General features: G+C 34.1%; 1 protein-coding gene across 1 annotated transcript; it reads right to left on the bottom strand.

The window, feature by feature from the left end:
* Window positions 1–17,745: 17,745 nt before the first annotated feature.
* LOC140860412 (phospholipase A1-IIdelta-like) lies at window positions 17,746–18,243 on the bottom strand. Its single transcript, XM_073263429.1, has one exon. It carries the CDS (start codon window positions 18,241–18,243, stop codon window positions 17,746–17,748), a length of 498 nt encoding a protein of 165 aa, XP_073119530.1.
* Between the last annotated feature and the right edge of the window lie 223 nt (window positions 18,244–18,466).

Here is an 18,466-nt window from a genome sequence, read left to right as displayed (position 1 = left end):
CCCAATAGAACTTACAGGAAATTGTATGAAAATGTAATTAATTTCTTTTGAAGAAATAAAAGAGGAATTGCAAAAGATCAAGCGAGAGATAGCACGAACCATGTCTTGGATTCATATCGAAGCAGTCCAGATCATGATAAAAGCTACCTTGAAAGAAAGAGTGTGTTCACCCATAGACACTGCTATATGCAATAAAAGGATGTGTAATCTTCAAGATTCAATACTGAGAACTATCTAAGAAAATATTTGCGCAGAAAAAATTGTAGAAGTTATATATCCAAGAATTAGTTACTACAATCTAGCAGATCGAGACTTCAGCCAAGCCTTGGTACTACATCAAAATTTCAAGGAAAAAAGGTTGATGAAAGAGGGATTAGACCTTACTCTATTACCTACCAAGTATCATATGCTTTCTCTAACACACATCATTCAGAAATTTTTTTATTAAAAATGAGTTTATTGAAGTACATGAAGAATTTGGAAATATTGTTCAAGCAATATATCCATATCCAAATAGAATCGAGTTTTCATTAATACATGAATTTATACAAATCCAAGACAAACCGATTTTGCAAAGAAATCAAAGTCTTATATTAAGACACAAAAAGACTATCTTTTCAAGAAGATAGAATCACCAGTTACAGAAGGGAAAAAACATCGGTACAAGAAATTCAATCGGTACCAAAAGGCTTCTCAACTATCGGAAAGGTTTTATGTCCGAAAGGATGGAAAAGAGTCGAAATAGTGTTTGATATTACAATTCAAAGGTATAAATCCCCTTGTAATACTATATAATATTTAGAACAAGTAGTAGGAACCTACCAAGGGGTAATAAATATCGGTAACTTGGAGGTTCATATTAAAGGGGTTCCAGGAAGAGAACCGGATGAATTGATTCTTGGTCTAGAGTTTCTTGAGGAACACAAACCTTGGAAACTTCCAAAAAATGGAATAGAATTGGTCATATAACGACCCACGTCCCGCATCCCTCCCCAGCCTATAGCATGAGCTCGGACCGCATGGTTCGACGGGCATCGCACTCATGACCTCCCCACTCCTAGCAGTGGGTTTTTGCTCTCCCCAGGAATCGAATCTTGTACCCCAGGCTTAAGTACATGTGAGACCCCTGTCCCACATGGGAAAAATGAAAACTTTAAAATGAGTTTAAAATGGGCTACAATGAACTTCTATAGCAACTTGGGTTAATCATTTTCGTAAAGCGAGGACGAATACAAAGTAGTTGCTATAGGGGCCCATTGTGCAGTCGCGGGCTTGGGCCCGGGGCGTGACAAGAGTTTTCGAGTGCAGGGCTCTGCACCTGGAGCATGGTATTTAGGTACCCCTAGCACAATTGACAAGTTGGGATCATTTTCACATGAGTCGACCCAAGCAAAAATTGAGGCTTCATATCCTTATCTCGATCCATCAAATGATTCAAGTCAAATTTTCACCTCGGGAATTGAAGAGGTAGAGATCAGCCTTAGACCTGAAACTGAAAAAACTAAGGTTGATGCTAATGAAACTACAATTTTTTCATTTCAGGTATATCAAAAAACTTGGAAAAAATTAAAAACTTGAGTAAGAATTAATCCGAGTACAATTCGAGTTGATGTTTCATAAAAGTATCCAAGGATGTGGATGAAGCCAAACACACATCCAAAAAATGTGAAACTATGGTATGATTTTGGGGTCATCGTCTCAATTTATACCACCTCACCAGTTTTTTCGAAGATAGTCTTATTACCTAAATAGATTTAGAAGAAATGCATGAAACTTGGGCAAATAATGATTATTTGTTCAGAGGAGATATTCTGGAACTATATTTTTTTAGTACAGCACCAGAACCAGCTGGGAAAGACTCACATGAAGCCCTTTACTTCATCAAACTTATAGAAGGCCAAACATAAATGCTCAAAAATTCATTAAGGTCCCTCCAAAATAAGAAACAGTCCTGGTTGCAACTATCAGTGAAGAATAAATTTCTACCAGGAGAGCATGAGGAATATGAGTATGTCTCAGTTCTCACAGAGATGGGAAAAGTCAAGTTTCCATTCAAATTCTACTAGAATTCAGTTAACGGATCATTTCTGTTAAATACAATGACAGAAAAAACTACAGGATTTGAGAAGATACATTTAGTAAGGAAAAAAAATCTTCTATGGAACAAAAATTTATCGTGGATTAAATAACTCTCCATAATTTTTTCAACATGGCTCACGTAGGAAGACGTATAGAAAAAAAATATGGTCAGACTGCCCAAATCAACAGGAGTCAGAATTCGAAAATGGTTTTCGTCTAAGATCTAACCGAAAACACATAGCAAAAACAAATCCAAGTGAGGAAGGCCGCCCACACAAAAATTATTTTCCTTGATGACCTTAAAATCCAAAGATTTCCCGACAAAAATAATAGAAAATATGTGACCCAACTACCAATAGATGAGATGGACCACTCGGGACCACCCGATAAAAGAAGGTGTCAGTAAAGTCACGAGAACAGCTGGCCAACAATAATGTAAAGAAGTAAGCAAACTTGAAGTCAAGATTTCAAATCCATGAAAGATCTCTATAAATATCAAGCAGAAGGAAGATGGATGCATAAGTCATTCTCTTCATTGTTCTTCAAAATAAAATTATAATATTTCTCTTTCTAGTTCACGTGTTTTGTAATTTCCGCTACTATAAATAGCTAAACAAGTAATTTTCTCCTATATAAGAAGTTACTATTGTAATAATATTTGTTATGTTTGAATAAAATTTATGGTTCTTTATCATGTTGTTTTCATTAATAAATTAAGTATACTATTGTACGTCTTGAGGTAGGAAATAAAACAAAGTTGTGCTGGGTGTTGCTGAAGAGATGTATGACAGGAACCATTGATTGAGATCGTGTGGTTAGATTGTAAGAAGTAGTCTATAAAATCCGGTGGATATAATCCGGCAAGATTTCGATCAAAGAGGTGATAGTCTTAGTTTATTTTACGAAAACATGATGGGCTTAAAAAATAAAATTAATTATATATATTAATAAATAAATAAATAAAATTTAAAAATACAGGATAGAATAGGAATTATTAAGTTTTAGGGACAATTTTACGAAACAATTTAGAAGATCAGGGACATAATTGGTAAAGGAAAATTTGAGGAGATATAAATGGGAAAATGAAGAAACTATGAGGATATATTAAATTAGTATCCTTACAATATGGTGGTAAGTCGAGAACACACATAGATGAAAAAAATGTATTATTATTTTTATTATTATTATTATTATTATTATTACATTGGATATATCGAAATCAAATTACATCAAATTGTGACACTAAAGAGTGAAATTGTCTGCATACAATCGATGGGACTTGAGAATATTGACCCGAGACTTGCTTATCTCGAGCAAAAAAACTACTTAAATCTACCTAAATAAATCAGAAAAAATCTCGCAATCAACGAAAATCGAACCTAAAACCAATTGGTCTCAGAGCCTCACCCTTACCCTTTGGGCCAAGGGCTCATTGGTATTATTATTACTATTATTATTATTGTTGTTATTGTTGTTGTTGTTGTTGTTGCCAATGCATGTGCACATTTGAATAGTTGATCATGACATATAAAAAATAAAAGCTAAATTTTATATCTGAATATTTGAGTTTGTCACGTATATAATCATGCTAAATTTGAGCTTTATTTAACGAGTATATTCATGTCTCATGACGAGCTTATTCTAGTTTTTATCGAACTTAATAAATATAAAGATATTCATTAAATTTATTAAAAACTAAAATGTACAATTAGAGACAAATATAATAATTTAGATTATTAATTAATTAAATTTAATAAATTTTTACATATTTGTCACAATTAAAACGTGTGATTCATGACAAGGTTCAAAAGATGTGAGCAAATCACATTCCCCCAGGAAATTAAACCTAAGGATAGACATGGAGGAAAGGAAACCAAGGGCCCCAGTGCATTTAGAGGCTAAAAATCTAAGGATATCATTATCGTACCGTACCGAAATCTTCGGAACGTATACCAAAAATTTGACAAATTTGATATTTTTTCGGTACGGTAACTTAGATATATCAAAAATTCGGTAATTTTCCCTACCCCTATCTATTTGAATTGATATTATAACCCGATTAGCAAAAATCCGAGTAATAAGTGGAGATTCGGGTGTCAAGATTATACTTATAGTCTCAAAAACGAACTTTCGAGTGATCACAGTTATTACTTGAACAAGTCCAACGAACTAACTTTATGGATAGTTAATTTCATGTATTTAAAGCAAATGGAGCGACATTGGAGTTATCCGAAAAAGATGTTCGATGTTCAAGTCAGTATTTGTCCAGTAAAATTTTGGGAGAACTAGAGCATTTGACTAGAGAGTTATATTTAAAATTGAAGTGAGTTGAACTATTTATAGATTTTTGGAGTGTTTTACATACTTGAGTCTTCTCATATAGATTTTTTGAATATGAGTTTTGATAGATTATTCCAATAATATAATTAAATAATAGTAGACCGAGTCATTATATTTGGACACGAAAGCTAATCAAATTATCACATAATCTATCACAATTACAAGAGAATAAGTTGTACACATAGTCTAAAAACAGTAAACTGGTATAATATAAGAACAGTAGATATCCCATGCAACCAGTAGAACATAAGCGTTAGAGAAATAATATAGAGTTGTCCTTAAGCCTTTCAGAACTAGTACACTTACGATAATGCAGAATAAATAAGCACGGTTCAGTTAAACATGTCTTAAATAGTCGTTTTGATATGATAAGACATCACATTTAATGCATCGTACGAAACATTAAATGAGTTATTGCATATCCCTTTTGAGCACACAAATCTGATGTACTAAGATACATATATTTCGTGTTCCAAGGACAATCATTGAAAGAGTTAATAGAGTTAATAGAAAGAGTTAATAGAGTCGTTTGTAGACGTTGGAACCAGCAGCTATATATAGATCATCGGCTACTTCGAAGGGAAAGACATAGACTCAAAAAGAAAAACTCACGAGAAAACTCTACTGCTTTCGAGTTCAGATATTCAAATTAAAGTCTCCACTCGAATAATATTCTTGCATATACTTATCGATATCTCAGATATTTAAGATCATTACTATACGTCAATATTTGTAATCTTATGTTGAGTATCAAGTATTGAGTATTGTAAGTTTTTGGAGGAAGTCAATCCAAAAACACTTAGAGTTGTGAGAATACTAGGAGTTTCAGTACGCAGTGGGTAAGTCCTGTTGAAATGGGTTCGTACTAAATGAGGGTACCAATCTGTTAGGTGGAAATTAATGAGGTTGGTCGGGAAATTGCAGATGGTTGCTGAATTCCTATTAAATGCAACGCGTAAATAGACGCGTAAAATGACCTATAAATAGGCTCCTCTGATTTCAGTTTATATCATCCCATTCTTCTCTTTTTTTGTATTAACAAAGAGAGAAGAAAATAAAAAGAGAGAAAAAGTGTGTGTTTTTTTCGGAGATCTCTTGTGAGTTAGAGAATTATTTCTCGGTAATACTCGGAGTTTGGGTGTGGTGAGATATAGTATTTTGTATACACTTGTAATATTTCTTCGGTTATAAATATTTACAGCAGTTCCGTGGACGTAACCTATATTGGGTGAACCACGTAAATCTTGGTGTTCTTGTTGATTGTTTTATTCCGCAATTTTATTGTCGTCATTATAGCTCCGGCATAATCCATAACAACTGGTATCAAAGCAGTTACGGTGTCCGGGAGCCTTGGTGAAAAATTTCTTAAAATTCTGAGTATGCTCTGTGGTTGCAGCTTTGTCTGATCTTTCACATCAGAAAAGATTTTTTGAAATCTTATTAAGGCAGTAGAAGCGATGGCCGGAAATGACGGATCGGGACCTGGAATCAATAAGTTCGATGGTACAAATTTCACGTTCTGGCGGTTACAGATTAAAGATTATCTGTATAGCAAGAAGCTACATCAACATCTATCCGGGGTGAAGCCAGAAAATATGGAGGATGATGAGTGGGAGCTTCTTGACCGACAAGTGTTAGGGGTAATACGATTGACCCTAACAAAGAACGTGGCACACAACGCGGCGGAGGCAACAACCACGGAGGAGATGATGTCCATTTTATCGGACATGTACGAGAAGCCATAAGCAAATAATAAAGTGTTCCTCATGAAAAAGTTATTCAACTTGAAGATGGAGTAAGGTGCTTCGGTGGCGGCACACATCAATGAATTCAACACGATTGTTTCCCAGCTAACATTGGTTGAAATTAAATTTGATGATGAGATCCGTGCACTTATTCTTTTGGCGTCTTTACCAAATGCTTGGGAGCCGATGCGGGCAGCGGTTAGCAATTCTGCTGGAAAAGGAAAGTTACAATTCAATGATGTCAGAGATCGAATCCTTAGTGAAGAAGTTCGCAGGAGGGATTCGGGAGAAGCAACACCATCGAGATCTGTCCTAAATCTCGAAAATAGAAGTAGGGGCAGGAGTAGCGAAAAAGGTTCTAACCGATGGTGTGGCAGATCCAAATCAAGGAGTGGAAAAGACAAAAATACATTCAAAAAGAAATTAAAGTGCTGGAGCTGTGGTGAAACTGGTCACATGAAAAAGGACTGCAGATCACCCAAGAATAATGCAAATGCTGTTACTGAGGATGTACATGATGCCTTAGTACTATCCATGGAAAGCCCGGTTGATTCTTGGGTTATGGATTCGGGAGCTTCATTTCATACCACCGGTGATCGTGAGGTATTGAGTAATTACATTGCTGGTAATTACGGAAAAGTTTTCCTGGCTGATGGAAAACCGTTGGAAATAGCTGGTATGGGTGATATCAGTTTCAAAATTTCAAACGGATCTATCTGGAAACTCAACAAAGTGAGGCATGTACCAAAGTTAACCCGAAATCTGATCTCAGTGGGACAGCTCATTGACGAAGGCCATAAAGTGACCTTTGGTGATGGTTCTTGGAAAGTGAGCAAAGAAGCCATGACTGTTGCTCGAGGACAGAAAACTGGAACCCTCTATATGACTTCCAGTTGCAGAGATATGTTAGCAGCTGTGGATGCTGGAGCTAACTCAAGTCTATGGCACTGTAGACTTGGACATATGAGTGAGAAAGAAATTAAGATGCTGATATCAAAAGAAAAGCTACCGGAGTTAAAAACTGTCGAACACAAACTGTGTGAAAGTTGTGTTCTTGAAAAGCAGAAAAGGGTGAGCTTTTCGAAAGGCGGTAGAGAACCGAAAGCAGCAAAGTTGGAGCTGGTTCATACTGACGTGTGGGGGCCATCTCCTGTGACATCCCTTGGAGGCTCACGATATTATGTCACATTTATCGATGATTCGAGCAGGAAGGTCTGGGTTTATTTTTTGAAAAATAAATCTGATGTTTATGAAACCTTTAAGAGGTGGAAAGTCATGGTGGAGAATGAGACCAACCTGAAAGTGAAGTGTTTACGGTCTGATAATGGTGGAGAATATGAAGATTTTGAGTTCAAGAAGTATTGTGCACAGAACGGGATCAAGATGGAGAAAACCATTCCTGGTACACCTCAACAGAATGATATAGCTGAGAGGATGAACAGGACCCTGAATGAGCGAGCCAGGAGCATGAGATTGCACGCTGGACTGCCGAAATCATTCTGGACTGATGCAGTTAACACTGCAACGTATCTGATCAACAGAGGACCTTCAGTACCACTTGATTTCAAAATACCAGAGGAGGTCTGGAGCGGCAAAGGAGTAAACCTTTTGTTCTTGAAAGTGTTTGGTTGTCTCTCATATGTTCACATCGATTCAGCCAACAGAACGAAACTTGATCCGAAATCAAAGAAGTGTTTCTTATTGGTTATGAATATAATGAGTTTGGTTATCGGTTCTGGGATGACAAAAATTGAAAGATCGTTCGGAGCAGAGACGTCATTTTCAATGAGCAAGTTTTTTACAAGGACAACTCAAACATTCCAACTGGAGATAAATGTCCTGAAGTCCAGAAGTCAAATGAAGTGTCATTGATTGATATTCCTGTGAATGAGTTGGAGGATAGTAACCGGGAAGAAGAAACTGCACAAGAAGCTGACCCACAAACTCCGGTAATTGAACTCAGGAGATCGTCAAGAACAATCAAACCACCTCTGAAATACTCCCCTGCACTTCACTATATTTTGCTGACTGATAAAGGTGAACCGGAGACCTTTGAAGAAGCGATGTAAAATGATGATTCAACCAAGTGAGAGTTAGCCATGGAAGATGAGATGGATTCACTGTCATCCAATCAGACATGAGAATTGATGGAACTTCCGAAAGGCAAAAAGGCATTACACAACAAGTGGGTGTACCGGTTGAAAAAAAAACATGATGGTAGCAAGCGATACAAAGCGAGACTTGTTGTGAAAGGTTTTCAACAACGGGAAGGCGTTGATTACACCAAGATTTTCTCTCCAGTGGTGAAGCTGACCACTATCAGAACTGTACTTGGATTAGTGGCGAATGAAAACTTACATCTGGAGCAGTTGGATGTAAAGACGGCGTTTCTTCGTGGTGAACTAGATGAAAAAATTTATATGAAGCAGCCACAGGGATTTGAAGTACGAGGGAAGGAAAAAATGATATGCAAACTTCAGAAGAGCTTGTACGGTCTCAAACAAGCTCCAAGACAGTGGTGCAAGGAGTTTGACGGATTCATGAATAACAACGGTTTCCTGAGGTGCCAGGCGGATCAATGTTGTTATGTGAAGAAGATTGATGATTCTTATATCATTCTACTGTTATATGTGGATGACATGTTGATAGCAAGATCGTGTCTGGAGGAGATTGATAAGCTCAAGAGAGAGTTATCAAAAGAATTTGCAATGAAGGATTTGGGAGCTGCAAAACAAATTCTTGGTATGAGGATCTTGAGAGATAGGGTGAACGGAGTCTTGATGTTATCTCAGGCCGAGTACGTGAAAAAGGTGCTTAGAAGATTCAACATGAATGAAGCTAAAGCTATGAGTACTCCTTTGGCTAGTCATTTTAAACTAACCAAAGCCCAATCACCATCGACTAAGCAGGAGCATGCTTATATGAATAAGGTTCCTTATGCCTCTGCTGTCGGAAGCCTCATGTATGCAATGGTGTGCACCAGACCAGACATTGCACATGCAGTGGGAGTTGTGAGCAGGTTTATGAGCAATCTAGGGAAACAACACTGAGAAGCAGTGAAGTGGATTCTCAGATATTTGAAAGGTACTATCAGTTCTTCTCTGTGCTTCAGAAAGTCAAATTCAGGCTTACAAGGTTTTGTAGATGCCGACATGGGCGGTGACCTAGGCGACAGAAATAGTACTACTGGATATGTGTTCACATTGGGTGGTACGACAATAAGTTGGGTGTCCAAGTTGCAAAAGATTGTTGCACTTTCGACTACTGAAGCTGAGTATGTTGCAGTGACAGAAGCTAGCAAGGAGATGATATGGTTGAGATCATTCCTTGTGGAATTGAGTCAGAAGCTTGAGGATAGCACATTATACTGTGACAGTCAGAGTGCTATTCATTTGGCAAAAAATCCTGTTTATCATGCTAGGACGAAGCATATACAGGTTCGGTACCATTTCATCAGATCAATTTTGGAAGATGGAATCTTGATGCTTGAGAAGATTCCTGGAAGTAAAAATCCAGCTGATATGTTCACAAAGGCGGTGACCACTGACAAACTGAAGTTATGCTCAACTTCAATTGAACTGCAAGTATAAGAGAGGAGGCATGAGCTGCTACATTAATTGTGTGAAGACATGATTGAAATCAAGTCTTCAAGTGAGAGAAATGTTAGGTGGAAATTAATGAGGTTGTTCGGGGAATTGCAGATGGTAGCTGAATTCCTATTAAATGCAACGCGTAAATAGACGCGTAAAATGGCCTATAAATAGGCTCCTCTGATTTCAGTTTATATCATCCCATTCTTCTCTTCTTTTGTATTAACAAAGAGAGAAAAAGTGTGTGTTTTTTTTGGAGATCTCTTGTGAGTTAGAGAATTATTTCTCGGTAATACTCGGAGTTTGGGTGTGGTGAGATATAGTGTTTTGATACACTTGTAATATTTCTCCGGTTATAAATATTTACAGCAGCTCCGTGGACGTAGCCTATATTAGGTGAACCACGTAAATCTTGGTGTTCTTGTTGATTGTTTTATTCCGCAATTTTATTATCGTCATGATAGCTCCGGCATAATCCATAACACAATCAAAATACTTTTAGTGAATACCTTCTGAAAACAGAAGAAGGGAAGACGTAGAAGGTTTTATCTTTCGAATTTTCATAAACAAATTTAGTGTCACTTTTATCACTTTCTTGAGCTTTAGTAGACGTCTAGTAGTATGTTTTCGCACTAATTCAGTAGACTGCTATCTCTACTTTAAACAGACAAGATGCGCTTGGATTGCTGCTAACTACAACTCCTTGCAAAATAGAAGAAAAAATAGGAGTATTCATTCAACTCCTCTAAACACTCCTCACCTATCTTAATAATTGTATTTATTGTTAAAAGACAATCGTTAATATATAAAACTAAAATATTAAATTCATTTTTATCTCCGTCCCACGTGAAAAATTAGGAGAAGTGGACACAATAAAGCTGCAGAATCGACTATACGCTCGAATTCAAATTAATAATGGACGTTCAATTAACCACGTGAACATGCAGGGAAGTCCACCACGAATTGAAGTAGAGATTGCCAGCACCTATTGCTATTAAATAATAAATCAATCTAACCTTTCAATTCACTTGGTTTAACACCTTTAAAAAAGTTTTAACTAATTAAGGCTCCATTTGGACATGTACGTACTTATGAAACGTTTTTATAAAAATGTTTTAAAAAAACTTTTTATAAAATGTTTCAAAAGTTGTTTAAGAATAAATATGTGATTTTATTAAAACATTTTAACTTTTCAAACTAATGTTGTTCATCTTTGCATTCCTTAGTTTCATTCTAAAAATATTTAAAAATACATCTAAAGTGTTTTTTAAAAACTATACTTGGAAAATAATTTTTCAAAAATATTACACAAATTTTATTTAAACACATATTTTAAGTTTTTTATACTTATAAAACACTGAAAATATTTTTAAAATATATGTTCAAACGAAGCCTAATATTCCCATGCATCTCTATATCTAGCTAGCTAAGCCTCCAAATTGGGGATGAGAAGAGTAATATAGGAAACTTTTAAATATTTAGACTTAAAAAGAGAAATCAATGTAAATAGGGTAATTGTAAAAGAATATTTTGGTGTGTTCTTGACATACCAAAGCAATCCCTATGATACCATAATCTATTATAAAATAAAATAGATAATGCATTAACTGATTCAATATGTCAATATATATGGAAACAAAAATAAATAATTATATATTTTACTCCAAAAATAAATAAGTTCGAATCCAAAAAATTAGAAAAAAAAACTGAAATGTAAATGATCAAAAAAATCACATTTTTTAAATACAAATCTTATAATCCCATGTTATAATTTTTTTTAAATGAATAGAAGAAAAAAATGAAAAATAGAATAATCAAACATATGAAAAATGAGTAAAAATAAAACACAAACTAAGAGCCCGTTTGGATTTTGTAGAGATTTTTTAAAATAAGTGCTTTTAAAAGCTACAATTTTTTGCTTTTAAAAAGCTCTAATTTTGACTTAAAAGGTGCTTATTTAAGCACTTTTTTGGTCAACCAAACACCTTGTTAACTGAAAATTATTTTTTTAAAAAAAGTGCTTTTTTGGCCTGACTTTTGAAACCAAACGGTGCCTAAACGAAAGAGGGAAACAAAATGCCAAAAAGGGGGAAACAAAAGTCCAATAAATGGAAGAATATAAAATATATAAAAATAGGCTAAAAAAATTTTAAAAATGAAAATTTTGAAAGGAAATTTAAGATAGATGGAAACTAAAGCCAAAAAACTGAAAAAATAAAAAAACTATAAAAAAATACCAAAAAAATACCAAAAAAATTTTTTACAAAAAAATTGTGCAGTTATGCTAAAAATTATCATTATAAATTATAACAATAAAATTACACAAGAAAATTTGAAAAGATAAAAAAAACCAATATATATTTTAAAAAAAATTATGATATATAAAAAAATTAAAACAAAAAAGAAAATACAAAGTTAAAAAGAATGAATTTAAAATATATAAAAACAAAAAAGAAAAAGAAAAATTTGGGTTTCACACCACAACACCCTTTACTATGGTAAAGGCCATAGTAGAGGATCCATTCTCGAAATTTTACGGTATACCGATATTTCGATACAGTATATACGATTTTATATCGAAAAAAACATTATATATTTTTAATTTTATTTTTTAAAAATGTTATATGTTTTTAAAGTTTTATATACTAATTCGGTATTTAGGAATTTCGATATATATATCGGAATTTTTCAAATTCATACCGTTATAATCAAAACTTTTAGTGAATATATGTAACACTCAGAAATTTTAAAACGTAAATCCGCATATAATTAGGAAAAATTAATTTTTAATTAAGGGTTAAATTTATTTATGTGATATTATGTGATTTATATGCATGATTTAATTTATTTTAGCATTTAACCCATAATTATGGAAATTCTAGATTTTTAAGGAATTTATTATTTTTGATCGCGTCGACGGGACCGTGGACGGACGAGATACCAAAATTCTTAGCCAAAAATATTTTATGAGTTTTATGAGCCTTAAAATAATATTTTAAGGTATTTTGTCAAGAAAATTTTAGTATTTACTTATATATTTATTTAAGAATTGATTTTTGGCCAAAATAAGTCATTTTAATGACTTTTATTGATCTTTAAAAATCCTTTAATATTATATTTCGGGATTTATTATTATATATCAGATTAGTAGGTATTTTTAAAAGTTTAAAATCTTATATTTATGTTATATTATCTACATAATTAATTTATACTAGTTATTATCCTAAATCTACCCAAAATTAAACCCCAAAATCACTCCCTACCCTACGACTAATTTGATCAGCCGCCTCCAACCCCTTTCTCCAACCTTTCTCATGACTCTTTTCCAGAAACACAGCCTCCATAGCCAATCAAGCAACTTCCTTTGGTGATTTTGGTCCGTTCGTCGTCCCGGAAACCTGTAAACGCATCAATCTTCATTAAAAGATTTAAAGGCATGTCTAAAAATTTTATTTGACCACCATATAAGCTATTATTCATGCACGATATTTTTATTTCAGAATTATTCATGAATATTTCGAATTTTATGGGAGTTTTGTTGCTTGTTGCATAATTTGGTGGACTCATGGTCATACTCACGTTTTTAACCAACATGGCTCGGTCCAGAGGCTAGGCCTCGAGTCAGAGGGGGTCCTAAGGTGCCTTTGGGTCGAGCTGGGTCCAGTGGTTCAGGCTGGTTCACGGCTGGGTACAAGCTGGTGCAAGGTTTGGTCATGGAGGGCTTGTTTAGGGTTCTTGGGAAGAGGCCACGGCTGGTTCATGCTAGGCCATAAACCAGCCGAGCCATGGCATGGTTCTAACCGACAGGACCTTGGAAAGGTCCTTCCGGCGGCGGTCTGGCCAATGGTAGCCGGACCGAGGCGGCAGCAGCCCTGGAAGGGCTGCTGCCCGTCGCGCCAAAGGGAGAGGGAAAGAGGGGTGACGGGTTTGGGCTGGGTCTGGGGCTGGGTCGGGTTTGGGTGGTCCGGGTCGGGTCTGGGGTGTAGTGGGTCGGGTTAGGTCGGTCCAGGTCTGGGTTAGGTGGGCCGGGCTCGAGTCTTTTAATTTTTTTAGTAATTTATGTTTTAATTGGTTTTTGGGTCAATTAATTAGAAATAAAATTATTTGGGCCTCCAAATAATTTTATTTGGGCTTTCAAAATTATTTTAAGTTAGTCCGATGATTTTTATGGGCTTGTGGGCCCATAGGAATTTTTGGGCAAGTCAGTGATTTTATGGGCCAGTCCAGAAATTTTTATGAATTAATTAGTTAATGGGCCTAAATATTTTTATTTAAGCCCAATAACATTTAAGTATTTTATTTTAGTAAAAATTATAATTTTTAGAGAGACCAGCAGACTGGACCGAAACCATGAAAAATCCCTAAGTCCGAAATATATATTTAATTATTTTAGTGCATGAAAATATTTTAAGTATAAGTATATATTATGACAAACTAATTAAATATATATCAAGGACAAATTTTCAGTGCATGCATTCATGAAATTTTACATGCTTATGATTATGAATGTGTTGAGCAATAAAATATTTTCATGATGGAAATTGAAGTAGTGTGACATAAGGGTGGTTATCCACCATATGATTTATGAGGTAGTTTACTACCATAGGTGGTGATTTATCACCGCCACGTACGTTGGTTCATGAGACTGATCAGTCGGCACAGATAAGCGTCACACTTACGGATAGGACCATAGACTGTTTCAAAAATACCATGCTCAACTATGTTATGTATGATGAAGAAAGATGATGTTTATGCTTAAGATTTATGATTCAGCATTTATGTTATGAAAAATGTTTTCATGCATGCTCATGTATCATGTATATGTATTAGTATGATTATGTGATGCGTTATTTTAAACCTTGATATCCAAGTTTAGACATGTTGAGCCCCTAGGCTCACTACGCTTATATGGTGCAGGTGAGTCAGATGATACTTATGTAGCTTCTACCGGTGGTGAGGATGTATGAGCTCACGGAACAGTGGCCCCGTAACCGTTGAAGTTTTTAAATGATGTTTTAAGATACATTTATTTTTATGACGTTGAGTTTTTAAAACAAGTTGCATATTTTTATTTTATTATTTCCCCATATGAGAGTTTCAAACATGTATTATTTGTTATTTTTGTTTCATGCATGAAACCCTTTTTAATTATTTATTTGTTTATTTTTATTTAAGTTACTACTAAGAAGTAGTATTTTATTTTAAATGTGATATATATATGTATGGGCATATATGTATTGTTATTATTTTAAAAAAAAATTTCCGCATTTAAGTTTAAAATGTTTTAGATGTTTCAATAATTTTGAAAGCACCTACTACTACTAAAACTTAAATGAGGAATTTATTTATTGTTAAAAGACAGTCGTTAATATATAAAACTAAAATATTAAATTCATTTTTATCTCCGTCCCATGTGAAAAATTAGGAGAAGGGGACACAATAAAGCTGCAGAATCGACTATACGCTCGAATTCAAATTAATAATGGACGTTCAATTAACCACGTGAACAATTAAGATCTATAAGGGTATACATGCAGGGACGTCCACCACGAATTGAAGAAGAGATTCTCAACAACTATTGCTATAAAATTATAAATCAATCTAACCTTTCAATTCACTTGGTTTAACTCCTTTAAAAAAGTTTTAACTAATTAAGGCTCCGTTTGGACATGTACTTATAAAACGTTTTTATAAAAATATTTTAAAAAAGCTTTCTATAAAATGTTTCAAAAGTTGTTTTAAGAATAAATATGTGTTTCGATAATTAGTCTATTAAAACATTTTAACCTTTCAAACTAACGTTGTTCATCTTTGCATTCCTTAGTTTTATTCTAAAAATATTTAAAAATACATCTAAAGTGTTCTTTAAAAACTATACTTGAAAAATAATTTTTCAAAAATATTTTACACAAATTTTATCCAAACACATATTTTAAGTTTTTTTTACTTATAAAATACTAAAAATATTTTTAAAGTATATGTTCAAATGAAGCCTAATATTCCCATGTATCTCTATCTATATCTAGCTAGCTAAGCCTCCAAATTGGCTGACGATGGGCTTGAAATAATGGTGGAAGTTATGATACAGTATGGTATACTCAACTGGCACTCGAGAACGATGAAAACCATTTAAACATGAGAAGAATCAATATTATATTATATTATATTTTATTATTATTTGGCCCCGATAAAAATTTAGGAGAAGGGATCGGAACATGCATGAAAGCTGCTCATGAGTCCTACTTCAAATTAAGACTCCAAATATAATAAAATAAACATTAATAATTAATCAAAATTAATTAACACATTTTTTGAGCTCAATAGATACGATAAAAATCATTAATTATTAAAGTAGAACACACACTTATATTATCTATACTAATTAAAAAGTTAAATATATTTTACTAACTAACTTTGTACAGGAGAAACTTTTTTATAATTTCCAAAACACCGTCTAATCATCCAACTGTATTACATTTATTTTCTCTTTTACCATTTCAAATTTAAAAATTATTAACTTTCATTTTAAAAAAACTAACAACGATCTGATAGTGTAAATGATTTTTTTATTAAGGGGTGGGGTTAGTGGGCATAGAACTCAAGACCATATCCCAAATTTGGAAAGGTGATGGCATTTGACCAAGAGGTCATTGACGATAGTATAAATGGTTTCAGCAGCTCATGTTTGTCAGCTTCCGTCCACAGTATTTTTTTTTTATGCCAATTAATATCCTGAAATTTTGAAAAGCGATTATATTACCAATCTATCTTTTGCATAGTTTGGTACATATGATAGAATAAGTATATGATATATAATATAAAGATAAATTAAGGATAATTAAAATAGTAGGATACTATATTGAATGTTTGATATGATTTTAATAAGAGTAATTAAATTTATATATTCGATTTTAATGACAAAACTAACCCTACCGTAATGTTGAAGAGAATGAGGCGTGTTTAAAGTTTAGATGTTTTTATATATGGAGGATAATTATGTCTTTTTGTAGTTTTTTTTTAGTTGTAACACCAAATTAAAGGGATACATAGTCCACTTGTCAAAGCATTTATCAAAGGTCCATTGACTTATCATGGACTTTTTAAAAATGTACCAAGCATGGGATGTAGGAGTGTACCAAACTATGCCAATGTACGTATGTGCTATAGCATGAATGTATGCATTGACATGCATGCATATAATTTTTTGGGAGAATTATATTTCTGATAATATATGTTTGTCGTTTTATGATTTTTTTTTACCAATTTTAGTTTTAGGGTGCTACGTTTGTTTCTTTTTGTTTTTTGTTTTTATTTTGCCAAGTCACTTTCAATAATGTGGAGTTGATAGACCATGAATGTGATACTAACGACCATATTCAACCACTACCAATATTGGAAAAAGTCTAAATTAAATTCCCAAAAAGCAAATTCTACGTGCTAAGCATCGATATAATCTTTCAATTTGGATAAAATATATTCTAAATTACACAAGAGCATGTTTTAGTCGCACTCCTTGAGAAGGCTTCCTAGCTAGCTAGTACTTCCGGGTTTTCTACTTTGTTTTTCCTTTTCTCTTACCGGTGATCAAAAGTTGCGTGCATAAAATAAAATAGTATATGCAATAAATTAATTATTATGGTTTAAAAATTATAATTTAATGTATTTTACGAATTCTTTTTATAAAAAGATAGTTTATTAAATAATGTTTGTTGATTGATCAGATTATGCGAAAAACAATAATAATGGAATTGAATAGCAAAAGGGATCCCATATATATACTCAAAATTGAAACGACAAACGACGCATTTTATTCATATATATATATATATAAGTCAAACTAAAGGTACAAGCCAAAGTGCACACACACCATCAAATTAAAGATACAACAAAATATATATAGCCCATGCAAACATTAATTAATAATGGTGCGCCATGAAACAATATGCACCTTATTTCTCACGAAGATATATATAGATATATTTTGGTCCTAGCTAGGTTTCTGGTACCGGCTCATCCTGAACCAAAATCCATCCTTTGTGAGGATCGCGAACCATCCCTTTGTTCTTCTCCACCCACCAACTAGCTGGGATCAAATATTCCTCCTTCAGAAAGTCGCTATCCTTTCTCGCCAATGCTACGCTCCATCCCTTGATCAATTCAAATGGCTTGTCCCAAGAACCAGGCACCTTTTGGGGTATAAACACCGACAGAAAGCCGAGATCGGGGGCGGCATACAGCAAAGCTTTAACCTCATAATCAGAAGCCGAGTCAAGCATCAGTTTGTCAAAAAAGCCTTCCTTGTCATATCTGCTGCTGCCGGCGTACTTGGAGCCGGCGTCGTTATTGAAGGCGTCCAGGGTTGCTTGGCTGAAGTTGCCGCAGCGGAGGATTAATTTCCGGAAGTCGGGGTGCAGTACTGGCTCCACAAGTCCCTCCCAGTCACCGCTCCCCAGTAGTTGGTCCCATGTAGGGGGGAGATCTGTACCCATGATATATTTCTCTGGACTGGAATATATATATATATATATTTAACTGAAATCAGTTGTATGAAGGTGTGAGTTCAATGGCTATGGCTGATGGGGTTTAAATAATAATGCAGGCCAGGTATGCTAGCTAGCTCAACTTGTTGAAAACCACGCACGTGAAAATTTTAATATTTTAAGAGAAGCTAAAATTAGTTTTTCCTTCCGAAATATTAATAGGCATATATGC

Source organism: Henckelia pumila, chromosome 4 (assembly GCF_033568475.1).
Source record: "Henckelia pumila isolate YLH828 chromosome 4, ASM3356847v2, whole genome shotgun sequence".
NCBI classification, from domain to species: domain Eukaryota; kingdom Viridiplantae; phylum Streptophyta; class Magnoliopsida; order Lamiales; family Gesneriaceae; genus Henckelia; species Henckelia pumila.
Note: the sequence above shows the minus strand (reverse complement) of the source record. Positions and strands in the feature narration are given on the sequence as shown.

Excerpts from the sequence above, each read along its gene's own strand:
- LOC140860412 (XM_073263429.1), bottom strand. The coding sequence starts at position 18,243 with ATGGGTACAGATCTCCCCCCTACATGGGACCAACTACTGGGGAGCGGT.